This window comes from Meriones unguiculatus, chromosome 2, assembly GCF_030254825.1.
Source record: "Meriones unguiculatus strain TT.TT164.6M chromosome 2, Bangor_MerUng_6.1, whole genome shotgun sequence".
Taxonomy (NCBI): domain Eukaryota; kingdom Metazoa; phylum Chordata; class Mammalia; order Rodentia; family Muridae; genus Meriones; species Meriones unguiculatus.
Window position 1 is genome coordinate 119632390 of NC_083350.1, and position 26863 is coordinate 119659252.

The 26863-nt window shown below is 40.7% G+C and overlaps 2 protein-coding genes across 8 annotated transcripts in view; both read left to right on the plus strand.

The window, feature by feature from the left end:
* The window catches only part of Osbpl8 (oxysterol binding protein like 8), a 141584-nt gene extending 135424 nt beyond the window's left edge, over nucleotides 1-6160 (plus strand). For all 6 annotated transcript variants that reach the window (XM_060378039.1, XM_060378040.1, XM_060378038.1 and 3 more), the window contains 2 exons: nucleotides 244-346; nucleotides 2106-6160. In XM_060378039.1, coding sequence (XP_060234022.1) covers nucleotides 244-346; nucleotides 2106-2238 — 236 coding nt within the window. In that variant the 3' untranslated portion in view covers nucleotides 2239-6160. The remainder of the gene's footprint in view (nucleotides 1-243; nucleotides 347-2105) is intronic.
* Nucleotides 6161-7507: 1347 nt separating this feature from the next.
* Nucleotides 7508-21964, plus strand: Bbs10 (Bardet-Biedl syndrome 10). Of its 2 annotated transcripts, XM_060378044.1 has the most exons (5): nucleotides 7508-7833; nucleotides 8153-9336; nucleotides 17366-17438; nucleotides 19424-19510; nucleotides 20843-21964. In XM_060378044.1, exons 1-5 carry the CDS (start codon nucleotides 7649-7651, stop codon nucleotides 20955-20957), a joined length of 1644 nt encoding a protein of 547 aa, XP_060234027.1. In that variant the 5' UTR covers nucleotides 7508-7648; the 3' UTR covers nucleotides 20958-21964. The 2 variants fall into 2 exon arrangements, with proteins under 2 accessions (XP_060234027.1, XP_021518029.2); XM_021662354.2 differs by lacking the exons at nucleotides 17366-17438; nucleotides 19424-19510; nucleotides 20843-21964 and having other exon boundaries at nucleotides 7513-7833; nucleotides 8153-10633.
* The last annotated feature ends 4899 nt before the right edge of the window (nucleotides 21965-26863 follow it).

Consider the following 26863-nt stretch of genomic DNA (forward strand, 5'->3'; position numbering starts at 1 on the left):
AAATGAATTCTTTTTGCTTGTTTTAATAAACTTTAAAAAGCCAAATTATTCCACAAGTTAATTTGTAACTGTTCTGTTCAATGTTCTAGTTTTGATTTTCTATCTTTGAAACATATCTGCAGAATATTATATTTATTTTGTTAATCTATGAGCTATTGAGACCAATGCCTAGAAAAGTTGTTATGATATATGTTGTTAAATTAAACTACAGATTGTAACTATCTCATTCTAAATGTCTTTTAGCTCAATCTGTAAAACCAAGTACACGAAGAAAGAAGGGGATTGAACTGGGAGACATTCAAAGCTCCATTGAGTCTATAAAACAAACACAGGAAGAAATTAAAAGGTGATATATTCTGACAATGACTAGTCCTTTGAGTCCAGAGTCAAGCCCTGTTACATAAAATCATGCAGACTTCACGCCTTCATAATTCTGCTGAGGTTTAAATTAGAGCCCTGGCCTCTGTTGCCTTAATTCTGAAACTTAAAACTTCTTCCCATATTCACTAGGGAAGGGATGGAATCATGAGGGTTTTCTTTTTGTGAGGGTAGAATGTTTTACTGCTGATGGCATGCTAGGAACGTAGCTGGGGGAGATGTAGTGGAAAAATTATTTCTGAGAAAGTGGACCAACTTACTTGTTCCTGCAGTCCCCCAGGTGTGTGGCTAATATGTGACTATAATGTGCCATTTCATAAAAAACTGAAATACCCGCATAGCATAGTCACTGCCCGGAGACCAGAATACTTCATACATGAGCGTGCACATGTGCACACACACCACTCTGTGATCTAGCACCTAATAGTTATTAACACTTAACAGAGGGCCTGGAGGCAAACGGTTCCTGTTTCTGTCCCCTTACTGAGACTAGCTATGGAAGTTTCTAAATGTTTAATATTAAGGATGTATGTTTAGGGCAATTAAATAGGAAAAATCTTCCTCTGTTCTTGGCTACCTTCTCTCTTACATGCAGCTGAGATTTTACCTCCAGCCTCATTGCTGTCCCCTGGACCTGTCCTGCCCCATGCTTCTGTCATGTGAACCTTCCCATCTACCGTGCTGTGTGCACACCCATTTGGACCATTGCCCTTAATAACCTACTTCTCAGATAGCCCTTCTTTCCATTGTATTCATCAAGAAAAACTGGCTGAGTGTGGTGGTACACATCTTTCATCACAACACTCAGGAGGCAGAGATAGGAAAAGCTCTAGCCTAGGCTATGCAAAGCATTCTAGGGGGTTGGCAGGTGGCAGGGTTGGAGGGACAGACACCAGACACAGTCTCAAAAGAGAAAGAAAAGTAAAAACTTGGCTTATCCACTGGATTTGTTTTCAAACATCACCTTCTTGTACCATTTCTGATCATTTACCCAGCCCTGTACATGAGCGTGCCTAACTTTTCATCTATCTTCCTTTCCAGCCCCCTTCATAGTTGCTCTTGTACGTGCTGTTGGTGCTTCAGAGCAGGCAGAACAGCATATGCATCTTGAGTTATCGTGCCTTAAACTGGTGTTCACATTATATAATTTAATTATATGTATAAACCTACTTGGTTGCTTTTGCCTCCTTTCTGTTCATAGCACAATCCCAAAGCAAAATAATCACTCATCAGCTCCTTTTGAAAATACTCTGTATATTTCATGAGTAAATTCACATTTTTTTTTTAGCACAAGAAAAGCTGTTGGATATTCTTCAATTTGAGAGTGTTGGGAAATCTGTTGTGATATTTTTTTGTTGGAGAATTTGGAATTTTTACTCCACTCTTGTCCCCCAGTTAAAGATAAAAGAAACTTAGCCAACTAAAGAATACTCTTCCTGAACCACTATTGTAATAGAAAAGATAATATATTTGTGTATCATTAAACAGTGATAATTATGCTTGATATGGTATCATAAAGTACTGTGCTTGATACAGTATACCTACAAGCTGCTAACCTGAATCCTGGCAGCTTCAGGTCTTGGTTAAGGTAGTAATAGAGTGCACTATGTTACTTTAGGTAATGTAATTAAACACCTTGTAACAGTATAGTAACAAAGTATAATAATGAAGTTTTGTGCTAACATTTCTAAAAAAAATTATTAAATTTATTGTTGCTTATTTTGCAGAAATATTATGGCTCTTCGAAATCATTTACTTTCAAGTACACCTGCTACGGATTATTTTCTGCAACAGAAAGACTACTTCGTCATTTTCCTTCTGATTTTGCTTCAAGTCATAATAAACTTTATGTTTAAGTAGAAGTTCTCAACAGTTGAATCAATGAACTAGAAAGGTCACATTTGACCTGGGACCAATGTTCAAATTCATTTATTCAAGCATCACAATATTTCTGAATCAAACAAACAAAGTTAGGAGATAAATGTAGAAGTGTCTGCCTACTTTTCATGTCTTTTATCCTTAACTCGAAGCAAGAGCTATTCTATTTGGTTATTAAAATCAGCTTGTGTTAAGTGCCAGAACACTTTTATGAGACTGTGCCTACATGTGAGTATAATAAATCCACATGTGTATATAAGAACTCTTACCTGACAGTAGTTTCTGTATTTTGCAGTATGTTATGAAATATTCTGATACCATCGTTCGTAACAAAAATGCTGTCACTCTTATAAATATATGTATAGTCAACTGTTTTCTTCACAAGACTGGCATACAATGTTCATTAAGGAATTACAGTGGAGAAATGTTAGATAATAGATATATTATGAATAATTCGATACGTTATACTGTTAAATCCATCTCCCAGGTGTCTAGCTCAATTGTCTTCTTAGAAACACCGAGAAAAAGCGTGAGTGATCAGATATAATATATTGTAAGGGGCAAGTAGAAAAATTTTAAGAGTTTACACAAGATTTTCTAACCCCTAGGACTTAATGTTATAGGTGAATACATATTTCTATATATGAATAATAAAGACTGGTATGCAGCCACATGGATCTATATGTTACAATTCCACCTTAAGCACTTGCTGGAAACAGAATGGTCAGAGGTGTTTATAGGGTATGTGAAATCCTGATAATTTGGTGTTTTCTGTATACAAACCATTTTAGCTTTCATTTGGACGCTGGAGTGTCCAGTGAGTAAATAGAGAAAGTTTCTAATTCATAATTTACTTCAAAAGTCAAAAAAAGCGGTAAGAAAAGACACTGCAGTGGCCTTTATTCTAAGACATTCAAATCAGTTTGCTTAAATGTGCAATAAGTTGAGCATTGGAGAATATCAGGTTATGAAGCTTATTATCTCTTTTCATTATCCTGTGGAAACCACAGTTTTACACTATTCCTTCTGTTCAAGCTCAGGCAAATTTTGTTCCTAAGGGATTTTGCCTATTTTTTCAGTTTAATATTGTGTTTTTACATAAATATTTATTATTGTCAAAAACTTCTTTAAAAGGCAATTAAGTTTTGAAACATTTCATGAAATTTACATTCCTCAAACTACAGGTTTTAGAAGGGTTTATACATTGTGAAAAACTAAGAAAGAGCTGTTGGTCTGGCTACATCTGCCTTCAGCTAAAAGAAACTGATGAGATACAAGTAAAACTACAGTCAGCTCTATGCTGTGAGGAATACAAAACCAAGAGATCACTGCTACATTGCTAAAACCGAAAGTCCCTTCTTTCTAACGAATATAACTATATTGAATATCCTTAGGTTCCTATGAAAAGCCATTTCCCATGTGGTGTTAGCAAAAAAAAAAAAAAAAAAAAAAAATGCTGTATTTCATATGGAAATATTTTAAACCTTTAACAGCATAAGCAAGATGTACCTGTATCCAGTATTTCATTATTATGGAGTTTTGGGTTATATTTCATATTTGTCAATATATTTTTTGTATTCATATTCTACCAATATTATGCTCAACTGCCTATTATTCATTGATGTGATTTTTGTAAATATTGTACAACTTGATCTTTATATGATTTTAAATTAGTATTAATTTATATTATATATAACCTGATTGGTTGATCACTAGAAGCTGTTTCATTGTTAAACCCTGAGATGTTAAACTGTTGGTGACCTGCCTTAGGGCTCCTTCTTAATCCTTTGTGGTCTTTCTTGTGATCTAAACAGTGCTTTATTTGTATTGATACCCGACACTAGAAAGGTAATTGGGTTTTTTTTTTGTTTGTTTGTTTATTTTTGTTTTGTTTTTGTTTTTAATTTCACTTTAGAGCTAATTTTAATGGATCCTTACCCAAAGAATCAGAAACTAATCAACAGGGTGACTATTTCTTATACACTAAAAGCTTATGTTTAATTGAATGCCTGTCTGACACTTTTAGTTGTATGAGTTTCTTTCTGTGAACTGAACACAAAACTCAGGAATTGGTGGCTTCATATGTAAGTCCTTTAAACAACATAATTGAACTTGAGTTTAGATAGACTGTGATGACTTTGAACATTCTGATCTGAGGGTTATCTAAATGGATTCATAATGGCTGTGACTCAGTGTTCCAAACTGTCTGCACATGCCATGCGGTTTCTAGGGCTTTTTGACTATGACCAGTTTTCTTCATCAAAAATTTTATTTTTTCACATAAAATTTAGATAAGTAATAATAATTACTGGTATTTTCATTTTTCAGTTGCTAAATGTCTTCAGTTGTCATCCATTTAGTAAGTCGTTGCTGGCTAGGAAAATATAGTAATAAACATCTGAGGTGTTGGTGTGCTACAGCAATAGATACTTGTCATTTCTATCTCTACTTTCTGAGTATGGCTTAGAAAGGCACAGTGGTAATCTTTGTCACAGCTCAGTTGACAACTGCATTCCATTGAAAAGTTGGCCTTGTAAGATACAATCCTCATTTAATATTTCATGCTTTTGTGCCTTTAAGGAAAATTTTGTCCTTTTTTTGTTACAGAACTGTAGTGTGTTCTAAGTGTTTATAGGCTTATTTGTCATAAAAGGGTCATTTCTCTGTATCACTTTAGTTCCTTTTATATAGCTGAAGAATATGTAAGCAGTAATGCTGTACTTTTATAAGGGTTTGTCTAGTTAACTATTTCAAGTATCTTCATACTCAGACATCATTGAAGTAAACCTGTTAGATTATTCTGAGTATTAGTAAACAGTGCCTTTTTGATGGAATTCACACTGTTTTGGATGTCAACATGTGCCATATTCACAGAATTTTGTGGAAGGCAGTTTTAACTTTTTGAAGAATATCTTCATCAAAATTTTAAAAAACAAATGTATAAAATGTCATTGTTTTTCAATGTTTAGCATTTCTAGTCAGCAGTAAATAGTTTTGTTTTACTTTTTTGTCTTATTACAGGGATGATGGCATAAGATAAGCCATACAGGAAACTGCAGATTATTTTGAATTATGTTAAATATAAATAAATAAAATATTCATGTTTATATCAAATTTTCTAATTTGACCCAGTAGGAAGAACCTCCCATAATTAAATAAGTTTACATTTCAGCTTCTTTCTTATTTGACTAAGTGTAAAAAGAGATTCTTTAAAATGTATTACCTGCCACCACTGCATAATTTGGTTCATTTTGTTATGTATTATGTGGATTTAGTATATATCGAGTTTTGTTACAATTAAAATACTATTTTGTTACAGTTTTTAATTGAAGATGGACTGTTAAAATTGTACAGGACCAGTGTCTTATTAATAAGATTAACATATTTAGTGAGAGCCACAGGAAAACCTTGACAAAAGTGAATGTGACTATACTTAATATGAAGTATTTAGAAAAATTAGCTTCTTCATTTATCATGAAAATTATTTTATTATCATATATTGAAATTCTTTATTTGAAAAATAATGTCATGAAACATTTGAATTACAAGCCACAGAACTTCAGTTGAATTTATTTCCACTTTTGACATGTTAAATATACATTTAATTTTAAATACTTCAGTTAATGGCTGTTTATAAAATCAAGCACTACCACTGGTCAGTTTTGTATGATAGGATATAAGTATGTTGTTACCTGCAATGTAAGTATAACACGCTGTTGAATTCTTTTAAGGTGCATAGTAAACGTATAGATAGTCACAGGCGGTTTTGTAATGTATACATTTCTAATCTATTATTCCTAACCTGTTACGTTTGCAGAGAGAAAAGAATTTTTCTAATGATCTGTAAAATTATGTTAACCTCTACAAGTAGGTATTCTAAATAAACTTTTTTTAAAAAGAGCAATCTGTGATTCAATGATTCTTGATATAATACAGTAACTAATCCTCTCATTTTGTGTGTGCGTGTGTGCGTGTGTGCATGCATGCGAAAGATGGGTACAGGCTTGACAGGAATTTAACAACTCTTAACATGTTTTACTTGGTACTTTATATTCATTCTTAAGAGAAGTGGAAACTATACATATTTCATATGTAAGAATGAAAGCACAAGCTTTCTGAAAAGGTAAACCTTTTGAATTATGTCTACATAGTGACACAGTGCACTTAAGTAGAACCTTGACTGTAGTATTTAAATGTTTGAACTAGCCTCCTGTTAAGTATATATTAAGATAATGCCCTATGATGAATGCAACGAGGAAAAAAAAGCATTAACATCGAAATGCTGTTTTCCCTTCCAGTCACCTATCTGAAGCCCACACTGAGTAAACCTCAGCTAAGTTCTAGGAAAGTTTTGTTCTTGATTTCACCCTCCTCTCTCCCTATTCTAGCTTGCCCCTCAGAACCACTTGCTATTTCTGGAAATAATGGAAGGAGAGCCTACAATTTACTGTTTTGAATGGAATAAGGAAACAGCTGTCAATGTTAACTTTCAGTGAATATCTACAAGATCAGTTTCCGGCTAATATTGACGTTTTTGTTCTGCATTCTTTTCCTGTGGGTGTCAAGAACCACCATAAGAATATGAGTGAAGGACAAACACTTGACTGCACATCGTGTTACAAACTATACAAAGTACTTTCTGGCGTATCCACCTCAGAAGTTTCAAGATTTTTTATGTTAGCTCAGATTTTATTTTATTTTTTTAAGATGAGGAAAGCAGGAACCACAGACTTTATTTGCTGAATGTCGGGGTCGAGTGACTGGAAGAACCGCTTCAGCTATGAATCCACAGCTAAAGCTCTCCCTGAAGCCTCTGTTTAATATTTGAAATATCTGGGATTGTAAACAGCACATGAAGCAAACGTGTGCTGACTCGAACATGATTGATAACCGATGTGAATAAAGGACAAACATCTTATTTCTGGTAAGGTGGTAAACCAGGTGGGGTTTCTTCTACACCTGAACGCGGAAAAGGCGGCACACTCCAGCCTAAAAATGGCGGTGGCCGACCTCTCGCTGGTGGCCCCGCGACCTAAACCTATTTATATACATAAAAGTATATTTGCCTGAAGGCAAGGCGCGCGACCGATACAGCCTAGGCACTACAGCAGTAAGCCTGAGATGGGGGCGGTACCCACGAGCCTTCGCCCCAGCCCCTCCGTGTGCAGACCTGTGGGTGCAGAGGCCAAGGTCGCCGGCAGAGCTGGAGGGCAGATCTGCACCCGGAGACCCCGGGACATCCCACTGCGGGGCACAGGGCTCTTCCGCTACGCGAGGCGTGACCAATCTACCGCACTTCCGGCTTTCTCTCCGCCTTTTCCGCATCCGCCCTCCAGCGGTCCTGACCTTCCTCCCTCTGCCTAACGGGGGCGTTTCCCATGGTTCCGGATCCATGGCGTCGCCGGGGTCGGTGACCGCGGCGCTGCGGGTGGTTGAAGCATTAGAAACCATCGCGAACCGCTGCGTGGGTCCCGAGGGCGGCCAAGTGTTGTGTACGAAGCCCACCGGCGAGGTGCTGCTCAGCCGGGATGGAGGCCGCCTCCTGGAGGCGCTGCTCTTGGAGCATCCCTTAGCCAGGTACCTCGCTCCACCTGCAGCCCCGCCAGGCCGCAGTCTCCCCCAACCTCCCATCTAGGCTGTGAACCTGGATAAAACGGTCTGGTAAGACCAATGGAGATGTCGGGTTAGGGCGCTGCCCAAACCTCACCACCAACCTAAAACACTTCTTTCCCATCCCGCAGATCTTAGACTAGAAATAGAATAGCCTAGAAAAAGTAAAGCTAAGGCTGTATGTCAAAAAGACGGTAGTCTTTATGTCTGTAGCTATGAAAATACGGGTTTAACTTGGCAGCAACGTAGAATATCTTAGTTACTTCGTTTTTCCTTCTCTATACAGGATGATAGTGGCATGTGTTTCCAGTCACCTTAAAAAAACAGGAGATGGTGCTAAAACATTTATTATTTTTCTTGGCCATTTACTCAGAGGACTTCATACAGTGAAGGAAAAAGAAACATATTCATTCACTTCTGAAAATATTCAGACCCATGAAAGGCACTGGAAAAACTGCTGTCAGTGGAAAAGTATTTCCCAGGCGCTGCTAACATTTCAGACACAAATACTAGATCGTATTGTGGACCAGTATTTAAGCAGGCACTATTTGTCTGTCTTTTCTTCGTCTGCTAAAGGACGAACGCTGTGCAGGCGCTCTGTAGAGCTACTCCTGGAAGCTTACTTGTGTGGAAGAGTGGGGAGAAACAACCACAGATTCATCTCACAGTTGATGTGTGACTACATTTTCAAGTGTATGGCTTGTGAAAGTGGGGCTGAAGTATTTGAGTTGGTGGACAACTGTTTTGAAGAGTTGAATGTTGGTGTGTCAGGCCTTCCTGTTTCAGATTCTAGAATTGTGGGTGGCCTTGTGCTTTCCCGAGACTTTTCTGTGTATTGCCCAGCAGATGGAGACATAAGGATGGTGATGATAACAGAAATCCTCCAGCCTCTGTTTTCATCATCCAGATCAGAATTTATTCTAAATTCAGAAGCGCAGTTTCAGGCATCTCAGTGTTGGATCATGGAAAGGACAAAAACAGTAATGAAACACTTGCGAAGTCAAAATATAAAACTGCTCCTGTCCAGTGTGAAGCAGCCAGACCTAGTTATTTATTGTGCAAGACTGAATAGCATATCAGTGGTGGAGTGTTTATCACCTGAAGAAGTTTCTCTTGTCCAGAGGATCACTGGTCTTTCTCCTTGTGTCCTACCACAGGTCACTTCACAGGGTGAAATTTCTGATACGACTTTGGTGAAATTTTGTAAACCCTTCATCCTTAGATCCAAGAGATATGTTCATCTTGGCTTGATTAGCACTTGTGCATTTATACCTCACTGTATGATACTTTGCGGACCAGTTCTGGGTCTTGTGCACCAACATGAGAGTGCTTTCCGTGGAGCATTTAAGATGCTTCGGCAATTATTTACTGACTTGGATCTAAATTACATTACACAAACCAAAGAGCAATGTGACTCAAGTCCTCTTCCTTACAACAACTGCAGAGAAAGTAACGAGTTACCAGAACTTGGTAAGTGGCCGGACACAATAGCGAAGAACGAAAATAAGTTGGAAAAAACTCACACATATTTAGAAGTATATTCAAATTTGGTGGCAGCAGATACAGAATTAAGTACACATACGCCATGGTCAGCACACAAGGAGACGCTAAAAGATACATCCCAAACAGATGAAATATTGAAGTGCTTGTCCCCAGAAAAAGGCTTGATAGTTGAAGACCATGAGCTGTTCATTCAGGGTAACTCCAGTGGAAATCCTACAGCAGAAAACACTAGAACAGAAGTTTCTTTGGAAGATTTGCATGTCACAGATAATCCCAGAAAAGGGTGCGTGTCGTCCATGATACACAAGTCACTGGAGACCTGTGCCTCCCAGGGTTACTGTTCGTCAGCTGTGCCAGCAGGCTGTGTGTTGCCAGTGGGGGGCCATTTTGAGATTCTGATGCATTACTACCTTCTCAGCTATGCCAAGCAGTGCCGGGAATCGGGTGAAACCATGGTCAGTATGTTAATAGCTAGTGCGCTTTTAGGCATCCCTAAAATCCTTCATAAGCCTAAAAAGGGGAAAGACAGCTTCCCATACATATATACACGTTCTCTCCACGTGCTGCAAACCAACCAACCCATGGTAAGTGGTCAGTCAGGCTTGGAGTCAGTAGCTGGTAAGTACCAGTTACTTACTTCAGTTCTTCAGTGTTTGATAAAAATATTAAGCATTGATTTAATAATCAACATTAAGAGACAGCCTCCGAAAGTCGATGACCAAGATTCAGAAGACGAACTTTAACACTTAAGTTTTTGCTGCTCAAACTTCTAATCTGGGGCCAGGGAGATGGCTCGGTGGACAAAGGCATTTAATGCCAAACCTGATGTCCAGGCTCTACTGGGTGGAAGGAGAATGAAGTCCTGAGAAGTGCCCTGGGTCCTACGCACACATTTGCAGACACGACAACTAAATGCTAAGAAAAAAATGTATTCAACTCAACTAAATATTAAAACAGGCTTCTGGCTGACTTTGAGGTCAAACCAGTCTTTAGCTTAAGTACATTGAGTCCACCAGACCATCCAGACACAAATATCAGCTCTGTGGACCAAACCTGACCTAATATGTCTCTTTCCTACATCAAATATGTTTCGAGCCTCTTTTACCCTGTGTCTAAGGGAGCTTGTCTCTGTATTTCCTTTTCTGTATTTTCCATTTTATTTCCCTCAGCTTTGTGTATTTCATAGGGTTATGTAATCTACTGACTTGAATGAGGTCTTCAGGTACTGTCTTACGTGGTTTATAAACATGAATATAAAATGTTACTGTTTTACTTTATTTACTGTAAAGTAGTAAATAGAAGTCAGATTTTCGTTGTAAAAGCATATAAATTAATTTTCCTTTTGTGTGCCATTTGGTTTATTTCTATTTCTATTGAAAACTGTTGGGGGAGAAGGAGAAGATTCAACAGGTAATAATTTGCCACCCAGCTCTGGCAACCTGCATTTGAAGGAGAGAACTAACTCCACAAAGCTGTACTCTGGACTCCACATGTATCCTGTGGCACTATGAACACACACATGCACACACATAGTAAATCTCACAATCTGTTAAAATAGAGCTATTTGTTGTGAATTCGCCTTTTATAGTTAGAAGTGAATGGCAGAAAAGATGGGGAATTTGTTCTTTTCATTTTTTTTCCTGACTCTAAGTCTGAGGATTTCATGCAGTTGCTCACTTTTCCTTGTTTTAGTGCATTGCCACAGTTCAATAGCAACAAATAATTTGACAATTATTTCTAGTGTAAATTTACAAGTGTTTGGGTGTCACTTTAAAAGCTTGGAAGTGCAAACAGCAATACTGTGCCTGGAGTCATGGATAAGGACAGTGTCGTCTTCTTTCAGTAATTATCTGTAACACCCAAAACAATGCTTTGTTTACACCGGTGTCTAAATGTATTTGTTAAATGACAGAGTGTTCTCTCAGCCCATTCCCCTGAAGACACGGTTCTAGTTTATTCACTGAGTAAAGTCTTACTAAGCAAATACTAGATTATATGCTGAATTTGCTATGCTTTCATGCGCTTTCTTCAAAGGTTAATGGATAGATAGATGACATTGATTTCATCAAATTTAGGAAAGGGAAAAAAGAAGCACACCCTTATTTTTGAAAACCTGGCTAGTGATGTGTTTGTAAACTGTAGTGCGCTGGTGTAGCTCTGGGAAAAAAGGGTATGTTGTACTGGCATAAGGAACCTGAGCCTGAATCCCCAGTACCTACCTCAAGGCCGGGTTGGACAACACGCCTCTGAAGCTGCAGTTGGGGGATGTGGAGACAGGCATATCCCTGGAGCTTTCCCGCCAGCTAGCCAGGCCAATGGATTGCTCCAGGTTCAATCAGACACTCAAAATACCTGGAGAGGAAATGAGGAAATACATCCAAAATCAGCGTACCCCTCATCCCTGACCTCCATCTGTGCATTTGCACCTGAATACCCCACAACACACACATACATTCAATTCTGTATGTATTGTTCACCATACAAACCCATAGTATTTTCATGCACTCATGAAGTCCCATGACTTTTACATTGTTTACAGCACTGTATTGAAGGTTTATGCCAGATGGGACATTAAATTTTCTGGGAACAGCAAGAATAATCTCTTACTGAATTCGTATTAGTTGTACACTAAATTGCTGTACAACTTTTCTGTTTAATTTTAATTGCCTGTCAAGTTATTTTGCTTCATTTTGTTGTTGCTTCGAATGTTCTTCAGTCTTGCAGTGGTTCTCAACCTTTCTAACCCCTTAATACAGTTCTTCTTGTTGTGGTGAACCCCAACCATGAGATTATTCCGTTGCTGCTTTATAACTATAAATTTGCTATTGTTATGAATCATCATGTAAATATCTGATATGCAGGATGTCTGATAGGTGAGTCAGGAGTCATGACCCCAGGTTGAGAACCACTGCTTTACATGCACTTAAAGACTTTTCCAGATGGTCTGTATTGTGGTTCTTCCTCCCCCCCCCACCCCCAAACATCAACAGCCCCCTCCTCCCGGTCTGTGTTTGATTTTTTTGGGACAAGGTTTCTCTGAGTAGCTCTGGCTGTCCTGGAACTCACTCTGTAGCCCAGGCTGGCCTCTAACTCAAGAGGTCCACTTGCCTCTGCCTCTGAAGTGCTGGGATTACAGGCATGCACCCCTCCCAGCCCCTACCTCCAGGATGTTGGCTTTCTTTAATCTGTAAAGTGTCAGTAGTTAGACTTTTGTCAACTGAGAGATTGTCTTTGAAAGATTGGCACCTGGTGTTCTAGTTTGCATAAAGTCACTTTCTAATAGGTATCTGTTCAGGGCATACTTGTTGAATGAATTTAGTCACATGCTGTTCATAGGGAACCTCATGGAGTCATACTTTTCTTATAAATTTCCATGGGGAAAAGTCTGTTTGGGGGAGGGGGACAGACAGTGTAGAGCAGAATACTGAAAGTGATGGCATGGACCTGTAGCCCTAGCCCTGGAAGGGTGGAGGCTAAAGGTCCAGGAGTTCAAGACCAGCCTGGGCTACAGGAGATAAACTCAGAAGGAAATCAGACAGGCGAAGGGAGGAAAAAGGAAAAAAGAAGAACATCTGTATATAAAATAGTAATAAAATTAAAAATATATTCCTCACTGGTGGTACTAAAACTGGTAAGTGATCTTTCCAGAATTAAAACTGAGGTGTTTACGTCTTTGGCTTTTTGTTTTGTTTTTTGAGACAGGATTTTTCTGGGTGGCTCTGGCTGACCTAGAAGTTGCTCTGTAGACCTGGCTGGCCTTGAACCCACAGAGCTCCACCTGCCTCTGTCTCGCAGAGTGCTGGGATTACCATTGCGAAGCACCACCACCTGGCTAGTAGATCATTTTTTAAATATAACTAAATTCCACAAGGAATTACAAGGACAGGACCTGTAATAAGAACCAAGTTACAGTAAGGATCTGAAATAAAGACTGGAGACAAAGGGAGATGTGGAGACAGTTTAAAATCAAGATCATTTTCCTGTTTTCTGGTAAGCGATAGCAGAACTATTCCTGTTTGGGGCACTGGGGTTGGCTGAGCCCATCTGGACTTCTCTGTGTAGTCGTAGGGTGAGCCAAGTTGAGGGAAGAGAGCTTGGACCTCGCACTGCTCAGTGGAAGAGTGTCGCTGTCTGATTGTAACAACAGTATGTGGACTGGATGTATAGAGGAAGTACGGTCTGCTGCTCCACAGGCAGGAAAAGAAGACAAATTTCCTCCTTGGCAAGCTTTTGAAAGGCCTCATGTAAACCCACCTCTCACAAGGACACATCCTCCAGGAACCTTTATCAGCCTGATGTTTTCTTGAGCCTGCATGAGCCATTTTTATCTTCAAAGCAGTAGGCATTTAATAATTGAACATCCTTGAACTGCTTCAGCCAAAAGAGCTATTTACTCAACTTTACAGGAAAGAGGTGTCATGGTATTTTTGTTTCAGACTGAAAGGAATGGGACATATGAAGACAGTTTAGGCTTGAGCAGGAATTGCTTATTCTCTCCCAAAAGGGATATATGCATTTGTTTACTGTCATAGGAAAAAATACAGTTTTTTATTCGGTTTCACCTGTAAATGGAACATGGGCTTGTCTGTAGCTGAACTTTAGTCCAGGCCAATGCCCTGGGGTATGAAAGGCGCAGGAATGAGGCGTGGAGCGTGGATCTCTGCATGACCAAGCAGAGGCACTCCAACCCCCTAGACTCTACCCCCAATACTTGTAGGAGAGTGAAATGAGCCTCCATTTAGCGCTGCCTTCCCGAGCTCAGCTAAGAGGAGTTTGCCTTCTAATTGCCGTTTCTTTAGCCCTTGGACTGGCTCCTTAGCTAGTGTTTAATCACTTTACGTTTTGCATTCTCTGAAGGGATGGATATTCTTATGGTACTGATGGTTATGTGTTTTTTTTTCCTAATCCAAGCATCTTCATTGTATCCTTTTCCCAATATGGACATCTTTTGGGCTTTTTATTCCAGTCAGAGTGTGGCTTAGGAAGATTTCCCATCAGAAACGAAGCTGCCTTCACTGGAAACAGTCTTCGCTTTCCCAATTGCCTGTACCGCCTAACTGCCCCCCACAGACTAAAACACTTTATCAGGAATTCTTGATTTGATAATTACACCAATGAGAGTCTCCATAGCTTTTGTCACGGTGTGCAGCCCGCCCATGGAGCTCTAAGTAGTCATGAGAGGAGGAATTGTCCTCTTTAGAGGGAGCAGCCACCGAGCATCCGGTGTGAACTTTCCCAAGATGCTCTTAAGAAGAAGCATACATTCCTTTCTGTCATTTTCTGTGGTCTGTGGCATTGGTGGCATTGGTCATTCCAAACTTTGGTGTATGTTTTGAGTTGGACTTCTTGAATTGGTAGGGAATAATCTGGGGGGGAAATGATGCTATTTTTCCATTGTAAATTGGCAATGGATGGTTGGAAAAGAAAGCCCATCCACAGATAGGTTGATAGGTTAATGAGACCAGGAAATCTGATCGAGAGGAATGCCACAGCATAAATGGCATCAGCAATTTTTATTTCAAATTCAAATATAGAAATAAGGACATGAGATTAGCATTCTAGGCCCTGAGCTGCATAGACAACTTCCTGAAAACAACAACAACAACAAAGAACTGAAGGCCTTGTGTCGCTCAGATAAAAAACAAAAAAAAACAAAACAAAACTGCATATACATAGATGAAGAGATGAAAGAATAAATGCAGTGCTAGCCTACTGAAAACAACATCAGCTTCAGTAAACCAGAGGATCCTCTCAGACGAGGCAGCTGTGATTTCTGGTCTTCATCCCTTTGATGTATAATTTCCCCGTAGAGTCCTCATTCGGATCAGTGTGTTACTGCGCCTGTTTCCTTCTATACAACCACAAGTGGGGACCCTCTCCTCTACACACTCATGAAGCATTTGATTATTTTACTCCACCCCTTTTTTGAACAAGAAATCCACATGAGTCATATTTTATTTCTTGATTAAAATATATATATCCTTTAAGAACCAGTGTGTGTGGGCTTCTTGATGCAATAAATCTAAATAAAAGTATAGTATGTCCCAGAGGCAGGTGTGGCCGGAAAAACAGAAGCGCTGAGTTCATCAGTACTGTTGTGACTTTTAGGATCTTCGTAGAGCCCAAGACTCTATCCAAATACTCTGCAGTGCTTGGCCCATACAAACTGTAAGTAGCTCTCTGTGTTTTGACCAGTTGTGGCTTTCTGTAATGGTCTCTATCCGCTGCAAAAAGTAGCATCTTTGTTGAGGGTTGAAAGCCACCTGTGGGTGTAGGGAAAAGTATTTATAACGCAGTTAAAAATTATAGTGGTTTAGGAAAGTGGCAAGAGCATGTTCTCCTGTAGGATCCAGGGCCTTAACAGCTGTGGGCAGTTGGCTAAGTTTTAGTGCTGGGCATGAATTCCCTCCTATTGAGCATGCCTAATGTACCATTAGGTGTCTGTTGGTTACCCCCCCAAGTGCCACTGTTGCACCTTCAGGAGTAGTTTGCTGTGATGGTCGTTGTTGTGGTTTGTAGGCATTGCAAGCTGTCACTTCTTGAGACCCCCAAATTAAGAAACCCATTAAATGTACTTTTAATGTACACAAAGTATCCATGTAAGCGTGTATTTCTGCACTGAGTGCATTGTGTATGCCAGCATCTGAGTATGTTTATGGCGCATGGTGATTAAATGGGATGTGACATCAGGAAATTATCAACATTGCCTACGATCACAGATGATGCTGAACTGGCATTGAAAGAGGAAATAATGTCTTAGCTGTGAAATAGGAGTACTAATGACAGCCATTTGCACCTGTCCCTCACCCATTTATTTTTAATCACACAATTACAATCGTGTGTCATCAGATAGGTGCCCACTGAGCTCCACATAAGCAGTGGAGTAGCCATCTCTACTTTTAGGCCTCTATTCCAGTATCAGTTTGGTTTGAGACCTGAGTAGGATGATCACCTGTTCACAGCCATTAGCTTAAGGTCCCTGTTATTTAGGGACTATCAAGATGAACAGGACCCTCCACAGTTCAAGAACCGACAACACCAGGGGAAGTAGATGACTCTGGATATCTTGGGCACCTCCTCACATATGCACATGGACACACACACACACATAAAATTTTAAAATAAATTGTATATGGTAAAGATGCAGACAGGGTATGAATTTGGTGAATGCAGCAAAGATTAATAATATCTTATTATTAAGAAGCCATGGGGGCCATGGTTGCCTCTGATACTTCATAAGATTCAAAGAGTTCCCACAAAGCAAGTGAGCCAATTAGGGGCTCCATCACTGTTCTACATGATGAAGAAAAACCAAGAATGAGTTGGTAATAAAAGTGTGAAAGAAAGGAAGGACTAAAGGAAGGATAAAAAGACATAGAGACAGAGAATGACAAACAGGGGTCAGGAGAAGGAAACGAGAACCCTGAGCAGGTTACCATGTACCAGACCCTTGCTAGGTATCCATCTTGGGCATAGACCAAAAAGCAAAAGAACATGTTCTCTTTTTCATTCTAACAAAATACCTTCATCCTTTATGGATCATATGCATGACTTACAGGCTGTGGTGGTTTGAATAAGAATCCCCCGCCCCCAGACTCGTGTGTTTGAATACTTGGCCCGTAGGCAGTTGCACTATTAGGGGGTGTGGCCTTGTTGGAGTAGTTGTGGCCTTGTTGGAGGAAGTGTGTCACTGTGGGGGCGGACTTTGAGGTCTCAGATGCTCAAGATAGGCCTAGTGTGGAGTTCCCTTCCTACTGCCAGATGTAGAACTCTCAGCTCCTTCTCCAACACCATGTCTGCCTTGATGCCACCAGACTTCCCGACATGATGATAATGGGCTGAAACTGTCAGCCATCCCCCAATTAAATGTTTTCCTTTATAAGAGTTTCTGAGGTCATGGTGTGTCTTCACAGCAATGACTAAGACATTGGTCATTTAGCATGTGCTTGGATCCAGGCTAAGTCCTTTTCAATATATTGACTCATTTAACCTTCAGGATCATCTGACCTTGGGGCTGAAGAGATGGCACGGTGGTTAAGAGCTCTTGCTGTTCTTGCAAAGGAGCCAAGGTAAGTTTCCAGCACCTACCTTCAGTGGTACAAAACAGCCTGTAACGCCAGCTCCTGGGAGCTCCAGCATTCTCTTATGACCTCTGAGGGCTCCTGCACTCTGGTATGCTCTCTCCTTCTCTCTCTATCATGTACAGACAGTCTTGCACATGTGTGTACACACACATCACACCTGCACACACATGCATTTTTTAAAATAAAAAAAAAATCTTAAAAACAAAAGAATTACCCCACCTTGACTCTCATGACAGATACCCATTTATGAAGAGAAGACTGGGAGGTGGGGGAGGTAATCTCCCCAAAGCCCCTCCAAGCCAAACAATCTGCAATCTGGCATGTGTCCTGCGTCTAAGCCTATTGTTAATACAGCCAGGGATGTGATAAATAGAATTTTAAGGTTCCACGGTTTAGAAATGTTCTCGCTTAATCATGACTTGTTGCAAATTAACATAATATGTAATTTAATCACCATTTCAACAGTGATTTTCATTTCAATCAAGATGTCAGCATTTTGTCAGCTTAACAAGTGGGTAGTGGTATCAGAGCTAGTGAGATGGCTCAGCGCTTGCCGCAGTGGTTGATGGTCCGAGTCCCATCCCCAGAACCTACATGGTGGAAAGCAAGCCCTTTGACCACCACCTGCAACACATGAGTGCCCACCACCAGCCACCCCCTACAGGCACACGAACACACACACAAGAACACACACTAAATAAAGAAGCAAGCCAGCAGAGGCGGAACTCTAATGTTATGGTTCACAGAAGAGTCTCGGAAAGCTGTTGTGAGGACACAGGAAGAGGCACAGACTCCGTGTGTTGCCTCTGTGGGTTCCGCCTGCTGCAGTGAGTTTGGGTTCTGTTGCTTTTCAGTAAAGAGACCTTGAGGGAACTGGAATTCAGTTCCAGTTCCAAAGAACTCTAATTTCCCTGCAGAGACCCAGACCAAATTTCTCCATCAGCTTCCTAATATTAATTAATAATGATAGTTTTCAAAAGAAGCCATCTGGATGGTCATTCTTAGAGATTAATTAGATAATTAACTTAGAAGGCTTGTGAAATATAAAGTGCTTCATAAATCCTGAAGGATTTGTGCCCCAATGTTCTCACTAGGCCTAAAGGACTCTACTTCTTTTTAAAATAAAGATGGGAGCTGAAGATGTAGCTCAGCAGTTAGAGCATATGCTGCTCTTGAAGATGTCCTGAGTTCAAGTCAAGCACTGACCCTGGGTAGCTTACCAACCATGTGTTAACTCCAGTTCCAGGTAGATCCAAGCTTCTGGTCTTCACAGACACATGGACTCACACACAGGCACACCCAAACACAGAATTTGAAAGGTCTTAAAGTCTTTTAAAAAAAAAAAAAAACACTAAAAGATATCACAATGATATCTATTACTTGAACTTGGTAATAAATATAAATATGATATGCAATACTATAAAACTCAGAGAAGCCATGGATGAAAATCTGTGTAGATAAGATCCATGAAAAACAACTGATATATTCGACTTAAAATTGACTTAAACATTGTGAAGAATCAAGGGCAAGGCAAGTCACAGAGTTAGAAAAAATATATATAAAGCAAATATCTCTATTTTGAGACAAGATTTCTTTGTGTAGCCTTGTCTGATCTAGACTCACTTTGTAGACCAGGCTGGCCTCAAACTCACATAGATTCACCTACCTCTGCTTCCCAGAGTGCTGGAATTACAGGTGTGCACCACCACGGCTGGCTAGCAAATGTCTCATAAAAACTTTTACCAAAAAGATACAAAAAACTACTGAAAGTTAGCAGGGAAGAGTGGACCCAATTAAGAACTTGGGCTTAAGCTTCATGAGGGTAGCTGGGCTCTCTCAGCCAGCCCAACCCTCTATTGTTTCTTTTCCAGTTCTTCAGTATCTTTGGCTTCTTGAAGCCTTTTTCTAGTCTCTATTGAGTGCCCAGTGCTTCAGAGTTATTATTTTAACTTTTTTTCTGTCATTTGAAGGGATCTTGGGAAGAAAAACATGTCAACATATACCTGTCAGCCATTTTTAACATCTAGACCTGGAAACCTGCTGTTTTTACTGTTCAGGTAAGTCTCAACTTTGTGTTTTTTAACAACCAAAGCAACTTGAAAGAACCCAGGAGGGGAATGGCTCAGTTGGTAAAGAGTTTGCCACGTAAGCCTGAGGACCGAGTTTAATCCCCAGAGCCCATATACAAGCTGGGTAGAGTGGGGACGGAGGCAGGGACAGCCAGATTCCTGGCACTCACTGGCCAGCCAGCCACACCTAATCAACCAGCCCCACCGAAAAGATCATGTCTGAAAAATAAGACAGATGGTCCTGAAGAACATCTGACTTGACCTCTGGTCTCCACGTACATACCTATGTATACGCGCGCACACACACAAACACACACACACACACACATAGGTACATACACATACACACATGAACATAGGTACATGCACATAAGAGCCTAGATAGAAATCTAGAGAGAAGACCAATGAAATTGGAAGATGTTTTTTTCTTTCTTTCTTTCTTTCTTTCTTTCTTTCTTTCTTCCTTCCTTCCTTCCTTCCTTCCTTCCTTCCTTTCTTTCTTTTTTCTTTCTTTCCTTTTCTGGGCGGAGGAGGTTCAAGACAGGGTTTATTTTCTCTGGCTGTCCTAGAATTCACTCTGTAGACTAGGCTGGCCTTGAACTCATGGAAATCTGTCTGCCTCTGTCTCCCAAGTGCTGGGATTAAAGGCTCGGCATACCGCGCCTGGTCTGGAAGATGTCTTTCTATTACATATTTCTCAGTTGTAGTTCCAAGATCTTCTAAGCCACTCTCAGTCCTGGATACCTTGACACTGAATTAAAAGGCCTTAGTCAATGAGAGGGCATGGCAAAGAGACAGGATCTATGTTTGAGTTTCTTCTGTGGACTGGTTGAGACAAGCTGGTGCTGAGAAAGGAGAAAAACCACTCAGATACAAAAGAGGGTGATCTGGTGACAATGATTCTCAGCTCAACAAATGGTACAGTCTGCATCTGTGTAGCCACTTCCTGGATCTAAATAGACAGTTCCCTCCCTCCCCCCCACGCCTCACTATCACTGGCTTAGGGCCTAAGTATAGGGAAATCACTACAGGAGTTAAACGTCATTGCTATCCATCTTTTTGATACATTAGGAATCAATACTGCTTGGAATTAAAAAATATACAGAAAAATTCACTGTTACAATGTATTGGCACCAAAATTTCTATGTAACTAATGCCATTGTTTAGATCAGAATTAGTCCCCAGCCTGAGGCTATTGTGAGGTTGTGAAGCTTTTAAGTGGGGTTTAGGTGGGAGTGCTTATTTCACTGGGGTCAGATCCTCAAAAAAGGAGAGTGAGACCAACTCTAGCTCCTTTCTTCTCTTTTGTTTGCTCCCTAGCTACAAGAGGCGTTCAGCTTGCTCTACTTTGTGTTCTTGCTGTGATGGGTTAGCATGCCACAGACTCAATGTAACAAGGCCTACTGACCTCAAACTGAAACCTCCAATGCTGTGAGCCGAAATGAACATTTCCTGCTTTTAAAGTTGATGATCTCAGGTATTTCGTCACTAGCAGAGAGCCGTTGTGACAGTTTTAAATGTCAACTTGCCACACCTGAGTCATGTGGAGGAGAGGCTCAATAGAGAGAGTACTTTTATGATCAGGTTGGTCTGAGGGGTTGTCTGTAGAGGACTGTCTTTATTGCTCAGTAATGTAGAAATGACAGTCCACTGTGGGCAACACCATTCCCTAGGCAGGGAGTCCTGAATTATGTGGAACAGTAAAGGAGCAGGAAGCAGGTAGTGTGAGTGCATTCCTGTCTCTCTGCTCTAGAGTATGAATGTGATGTGAGCAGGTGCTTGAGTTCCTGCCTTGACTTCTCCAAAATGATGGACTGTAATCTAGAATTGTAGGCCAAACAAACCCTCCCTTTTATTATATTGCTTTTCATCTGGGTATTTTATTACAGAAATGGAAAGGAAACCAACATGAGCTGGCTAACACAAAAAGAATATTTTTAAAATATCCAATTTCACAATTTACATATTGCTGGGAGTTGGTCTGATGTTTGTATTTTGTTGCTAATTACTGGCCCTCAAGATCTGGTTATTGCCTGGATACACCTGTCCTTGTGTAAACTTGCCTAAGACATTATTCCTGATTGGTTGATTAAAGGCCTAAAACCTGGGCAAGTCAGAATGGGTAGGTGTGGCTAAGATTTCCTGGCTTTAGGTTCAGGAGACTCACTGGAAAAAGACAGGAAGACAGAAAGAGAGGAGGAAGAAGGGCACCACAGTGGGTTAGCATGGAAAAGGAACCACATGGGCCAGGAGGAATGACTCTAAGAATGTGAAAAGAAACACCAAGATGAAAAACATAAGTAATTATTTATAAGATTATGTATGGAAAATAGCCCCGATAAGAATGGCTAAGGCATGGGATTTGGGCTAGGAGGTTACTGAGAGAGCATTGGTGGAAATATCTCTCCAGCCCAAGGTAAATAAAGCAATTATAAAATCTAACGGGTGTCTGTGTCTTATTAATTATGATAGCAGGTTAGATAATATTGTCATAATAATAATCATAGGGTAAATAGTAATAAACATTCTTTATCCCAATACCAAATTATTGTCAACAACAACATATGATAGCACAGCCCAGCTCCTTCGCTGTATGTGTGGTACCGTAAGTCTGAACAAATACATTCAGTTGTGTAACCATCAACATAGACAAAAACCCATGGTTCCCCAAAGTTGCCTCATGGCCTTTCTCACTGACCTGCCAACTGCTGATTTCATGTTAGTGAACGCAGTGTGCTTTGCTGGAAATAGATGAGTGCCACAGGCTTGTCTCCTGGCATTCACTTCCTGCGTGCCCTGCCCCCACTGCTTGAAGCCCTCCGGTACCTTGCTTTCTTCCCCTAGGTACTCTTACAAGCCTAACACCTGCTTCACCTAAATCCCTCTCTTCTTTAATTCTGTGTGGAGGAAAACCTTTGGAGAATTTTTAGCAAAGGAATTACATAATTTGATTTGCATGCCCCAGGAACCACCTAGTGCTGTGGGGAGATCCTTGCTGATGAGACACACACATTTCAGTTTGGGGGGTGAAAATGTCTACAGCTTGCTTTGAGATGGTTCACCAAAATGTGTGTGTGTGTGTGTGTGTGAGAATTGGTTAATGCTAATTGGCAATATTTAATGTTCACTGCACTTTTTCAACTTTTTATGGGTGTCTCGGTTACTTTTCTGTTGCTATGATAAAATACCTAGGCAAAAAAGACTTGGAGGAGAAAGGACTCATTTCCCATAGGGTCACAGTCCATTCTTCCATGTGTAGTTTGTGTCTTCTTAGATCATAGTTCTCATAATATTTCAGGAACACCCTCTGTGCATTTAATAGATCCAAATGCACATGTTACAAATTCAGAAAAGAAGCCTGGCTAAAATTGTAAAATTTGGAACTGTGAGCCTCCCATGATGTCTAAACTATGGGGCTAGGATCTCCTAGGATTCAGGTATGGTAAAGGCTCAGTCTGTTCTTGGGGGAATAAAATGTTAGCAGCCTGGAAAGAAATGTAGTTCATTGATTCCTCCTGGCCTGACCTCATGCTTCCTGACAAAGCATATTGACTTTCTGTATAGCTTTACCCATAAAGGAAAGGCTGGCCATCTAGGTTTGGAACAGCCTACTTCCTGAGACTGTTTCTGTAATAAATTAGCCATACTTGCAAGCTTGGTTCGAATGACCTTCAGAGGCAGTTGTTGCTATGCTGTCAAAATCTGTTGGTGAGTCTGCTGAGGAGCCAGGCACAGGACTGTGGAAATTCCCCCAGTAAAGGAACCCTGCACAGCTGGCTGCCCACTCTACTCGCTCTCTTCTCTGTGTAGCCTGCCAGGCAAGGAGGTTCCCACATTTCCACAAACTGAAAAATTTCAAGCAAGGTAGAACTAATAGAAAATTCTCTTTCTTTTGTACTGTCACCATCCAGCTGATTTGCCACTGTGCCTCTCAGAGCTTTTCTTCCGCAGTTGCATTTTGCATTTCTTACATCAAGGTCCTTATTACTATTTCAAGAGCTTTCTCTCTGTGTGTGATCTGTGCTTGAAAGTTTTATCTTGTTTCTGGGTCAGTCATATTCAAATAATCCAAAACCAAAACCGGCATGGTAGACTTAGAGAAATCTCCTTCCAACCTCTTCCTAGCTCATGCTTGCTCCCTAAATCACTGTCTATGCAAGCTGGGGTCACTTGGACACACTTGCCAGAAGTGTGACCAGGAAATACAGCCTCTAACTAGTTATTGAAAGGCCCAGCTACATGGTCTTCCTACCTAAGAATGGCTTTGGTGCCATTCTACTGCCTCTATCCTTCAGGACCTCTGGCCTCCCTCCTTCCTCCCTGGGGTAAGGCTGCTGCCTCCTCATGCAAAATCCAGGAATGGTGTCCATTCTACAGTTTACCCATCTTCAGAAATTCTGAGAAAGGAGATAAGTCACTAGCAGCCTTTAAGTCCAGCACTAGATTTAAAGGTGAGAGTTGATGAAGGCAGTGCCCAGAAACAAGAGCTGCATGTGAGGGTTTCTCCTCAGATTCCATCTTGAGAGGTTCCCCCGGAGTCTTGCTCCACAGTAGCTCCTGAGACCTCAGCATCACGGCTTTGGGTATTCTGGGAGTCATTCAGGCATGGCAGCCTGGAGTTCCTCGCTGACCTCCCCACTGTATTCCAACCCCTCCGTCAATATTTGGCTTCTATCATGCATCTGCAGCTCACAACAGCATGGCACATTAGCTTGGCATACTGGAAAATTCCCACCTCCACACGTGAACTCGTCTGTTCTCTAACTCATTCACTAACGTCGCAAACATTGAGCACCTATTATAGTTCAGTAACCATGCTGCATTGTGGGGGTTAGAGGTAGCCGTGACATCGATTCTGTCATTACGGAGCTCACAGTCTGGTTGGAGGAGGGGTAACAAGTAATGGCACATAACGTAATGCGTTCATCAGTAGAACTTCATGTACCGCCAGTGAGATGGCTTAGCAGGTCACCACGCCTGACATCAAGCTTGACAACCTGAGTTCAAATTCTTGGGAGCCACATGGTAGAGGGAAGCAGTCTACTTCCTAAAGTTGTCTTCTCATCTTCATATTCGTGTGCACACACATGCACACAGCTAAATGAATGAAAGAAAAAAAGACAGGAAGGAAGAAAGAAAGGAAATAAAAGCCTTGTGCAGAATTCTACACATTGCTTATTAGTGAAACAGAATAGGGTCAAAATCATTCTCCATCTATCTATCTATCTATCTTGTTCAAAGGAAAGGATAAGGATTTCTCACAGGAAAAAGGGAGGCTATCTGCATGTATGAATGTATGCATGCATGTTTCATGGATCTATATCTGTATGAATATATGTATCATCTATAATTTAGGCAGAGGAGTGACAATCCGATTTGCATTTATAAAGAGAATGTAGATTTTCTAGACTTGGAGTGTCTAGAAGTCAAGGCAGGAAAACGAAAGGGTGGACCCAAGATAATTTTTAGGGTTTGGTCTCAAAAAAAACTCTGTGGATGGAGCAACATCTAGGAAATTTTTTTTCTCTTGATAACTCTGGTACTGGATGTGGAGTTTGCAGGCGGAGGTAGCTAGAAATGAAACTGGAGAAGAAAAAAAAGCCTTAAATCACACAACGTTTCGGATTTTATCCTCTAAGTCTATAATTAACGGCACAGATGTAGATACTTTTTTTTTTTTTTTTTTAGGAAAAGGAACTGGGTCGCTGGGAGTGTTTGCTCTCCCGTTTGCCTCCTTTCTCCTTTTCTGGGATGAAGTTCTTTTCCATTCAACCCTTGAGGCCTGCACTCTCCCGTTGGGTGGCTAAAGAGCCTCAGGAAGCTAGATCTCCTGTGAACTTCAATAGCGCCTGACCACGCCTACCACTCAAACCTCTTCTGACTCCAAACAGCAGGGAGTGTTCAGTCGAGAGCTTAATAGGTCTCTAGCTGCCTTCGCTCTTAGTTTTATCTTCCCTAGTACATTAAACTGCAGAGCAAATGATCAGATCCTTAAACAGTACTTAATGAAACACTAAACTACTTATGGGCCCACTGTGTTAGCAGGGATCTTGTAGATCAGCTTCTCAGTGGACCCAACCTAGAACTTAATAGCCCAGAGTAGTTGTTTTAATAATAGTATTCACAGAATGTTTTCCTTCATTGAAGATCCTAATATCTATAGCATATTGTCTTATATTAGCTGTATACATACTGCTTTAAACATTATCAGTGCAAGTTAGGAACACCAGTGATTATAGGAAATGAATTTTATTTCTTAACTGATGGTTGACTAAAATTTAAATTTTCGGAGGGTCGAAGGCCTGAAGAAAGGACAGAACTTTCCTTAGTTATAACATCAGTCATGATTCAGAAAATGCAAATCAGAAGCACAGGAGCTATTGCCTGACAGAATGGCAGCAAGCATGTCAGTTAGGTATATGTGCTGGCTAGTTTTTATGCCAACTTGACAAAAGCCAAAGTCACCAGAGAGGAGGAAACCTCAATTACAAAAATGCCTCCCTAGGATCAGGCTGTAGCCAAGCCTGTGGGGCATTTTCTTAATTAGTGATTGATGGGGGCCATCCCTGGACTGGTGGTCCTGGGTGCTATAAGAAACAGGCTGAACAAGCAATGGGGAGCAAGCCAGTAAGCAGCGCCCCTCCATGGCCATTGCATCAGCTCCTGCCTCCAGGTTCCTGCCCTGTTTGAGTTCCTGTCCTGACTTCCTTCAACAATGACCAGTGCTGTGGAGGTGTAAACCAGATCAATTCCTTCCTTCCTGACCTGCTTTTGGTCAAAGTGTTTCCTCACAGCACTAGAAATCCTAGCTAACCTCAGTACGTGTTGGTGAAGACAAGGAGGAAAGGAAGCCTGTGGTCAGATGTGATGACACTCAGAACACTCAGGAGGCTGAAGGTGAGAGGGTTTCAAGATAAAGTAAGCCTGGCCTTCCTGGCAAGACTGGACTGTCAAAAATGAAAAAAAAGGGAGGGGCCTCCATGCATTCATACACTTAGGAAGTAGAAAATTAATACATCTATTCTGAAAAAAAAAATAGTGTGGATGGTTCCCACAAAACTGAAAGTAAAGCTGCCATGGGTCCAGCATTCCCTCTTTGGGGAAGGTGACTGAAAGACATGACGTCACACCTCCTAAGTTCATCCACACAGCAGCTGTGTGTAACTGACAGATAAGCAGACCTAGAAACTGTTCTGTATATACACAACTGAATTCTGTTCATTCGCTAAGACATCGGTTTTGCTATTTTTGACAATGAAGTTCAGAGAGGAATGCATTGTGCTGAGAGACACTGCACCGTGGTGGGGCCAGGGAAGCAGGCAGTTATGTAACAGGTAACCG

Coding starts and splice junctions, on each gene's coding strand:
- Bbs10 (XM_021662354.2), top strand. CDS start 7,649: ATGGCGTCGCCGGGGTCGGTGACCGCGGCGCTGCGGGTGGTTGAAGCA. Junction 7,834..8,152: donor TTGGAGCATCCCTTAGCCAG/GTACCTCGCTCC, acceptor TTCTCTATACAG/GATGATAGTGGCATGTGTTT.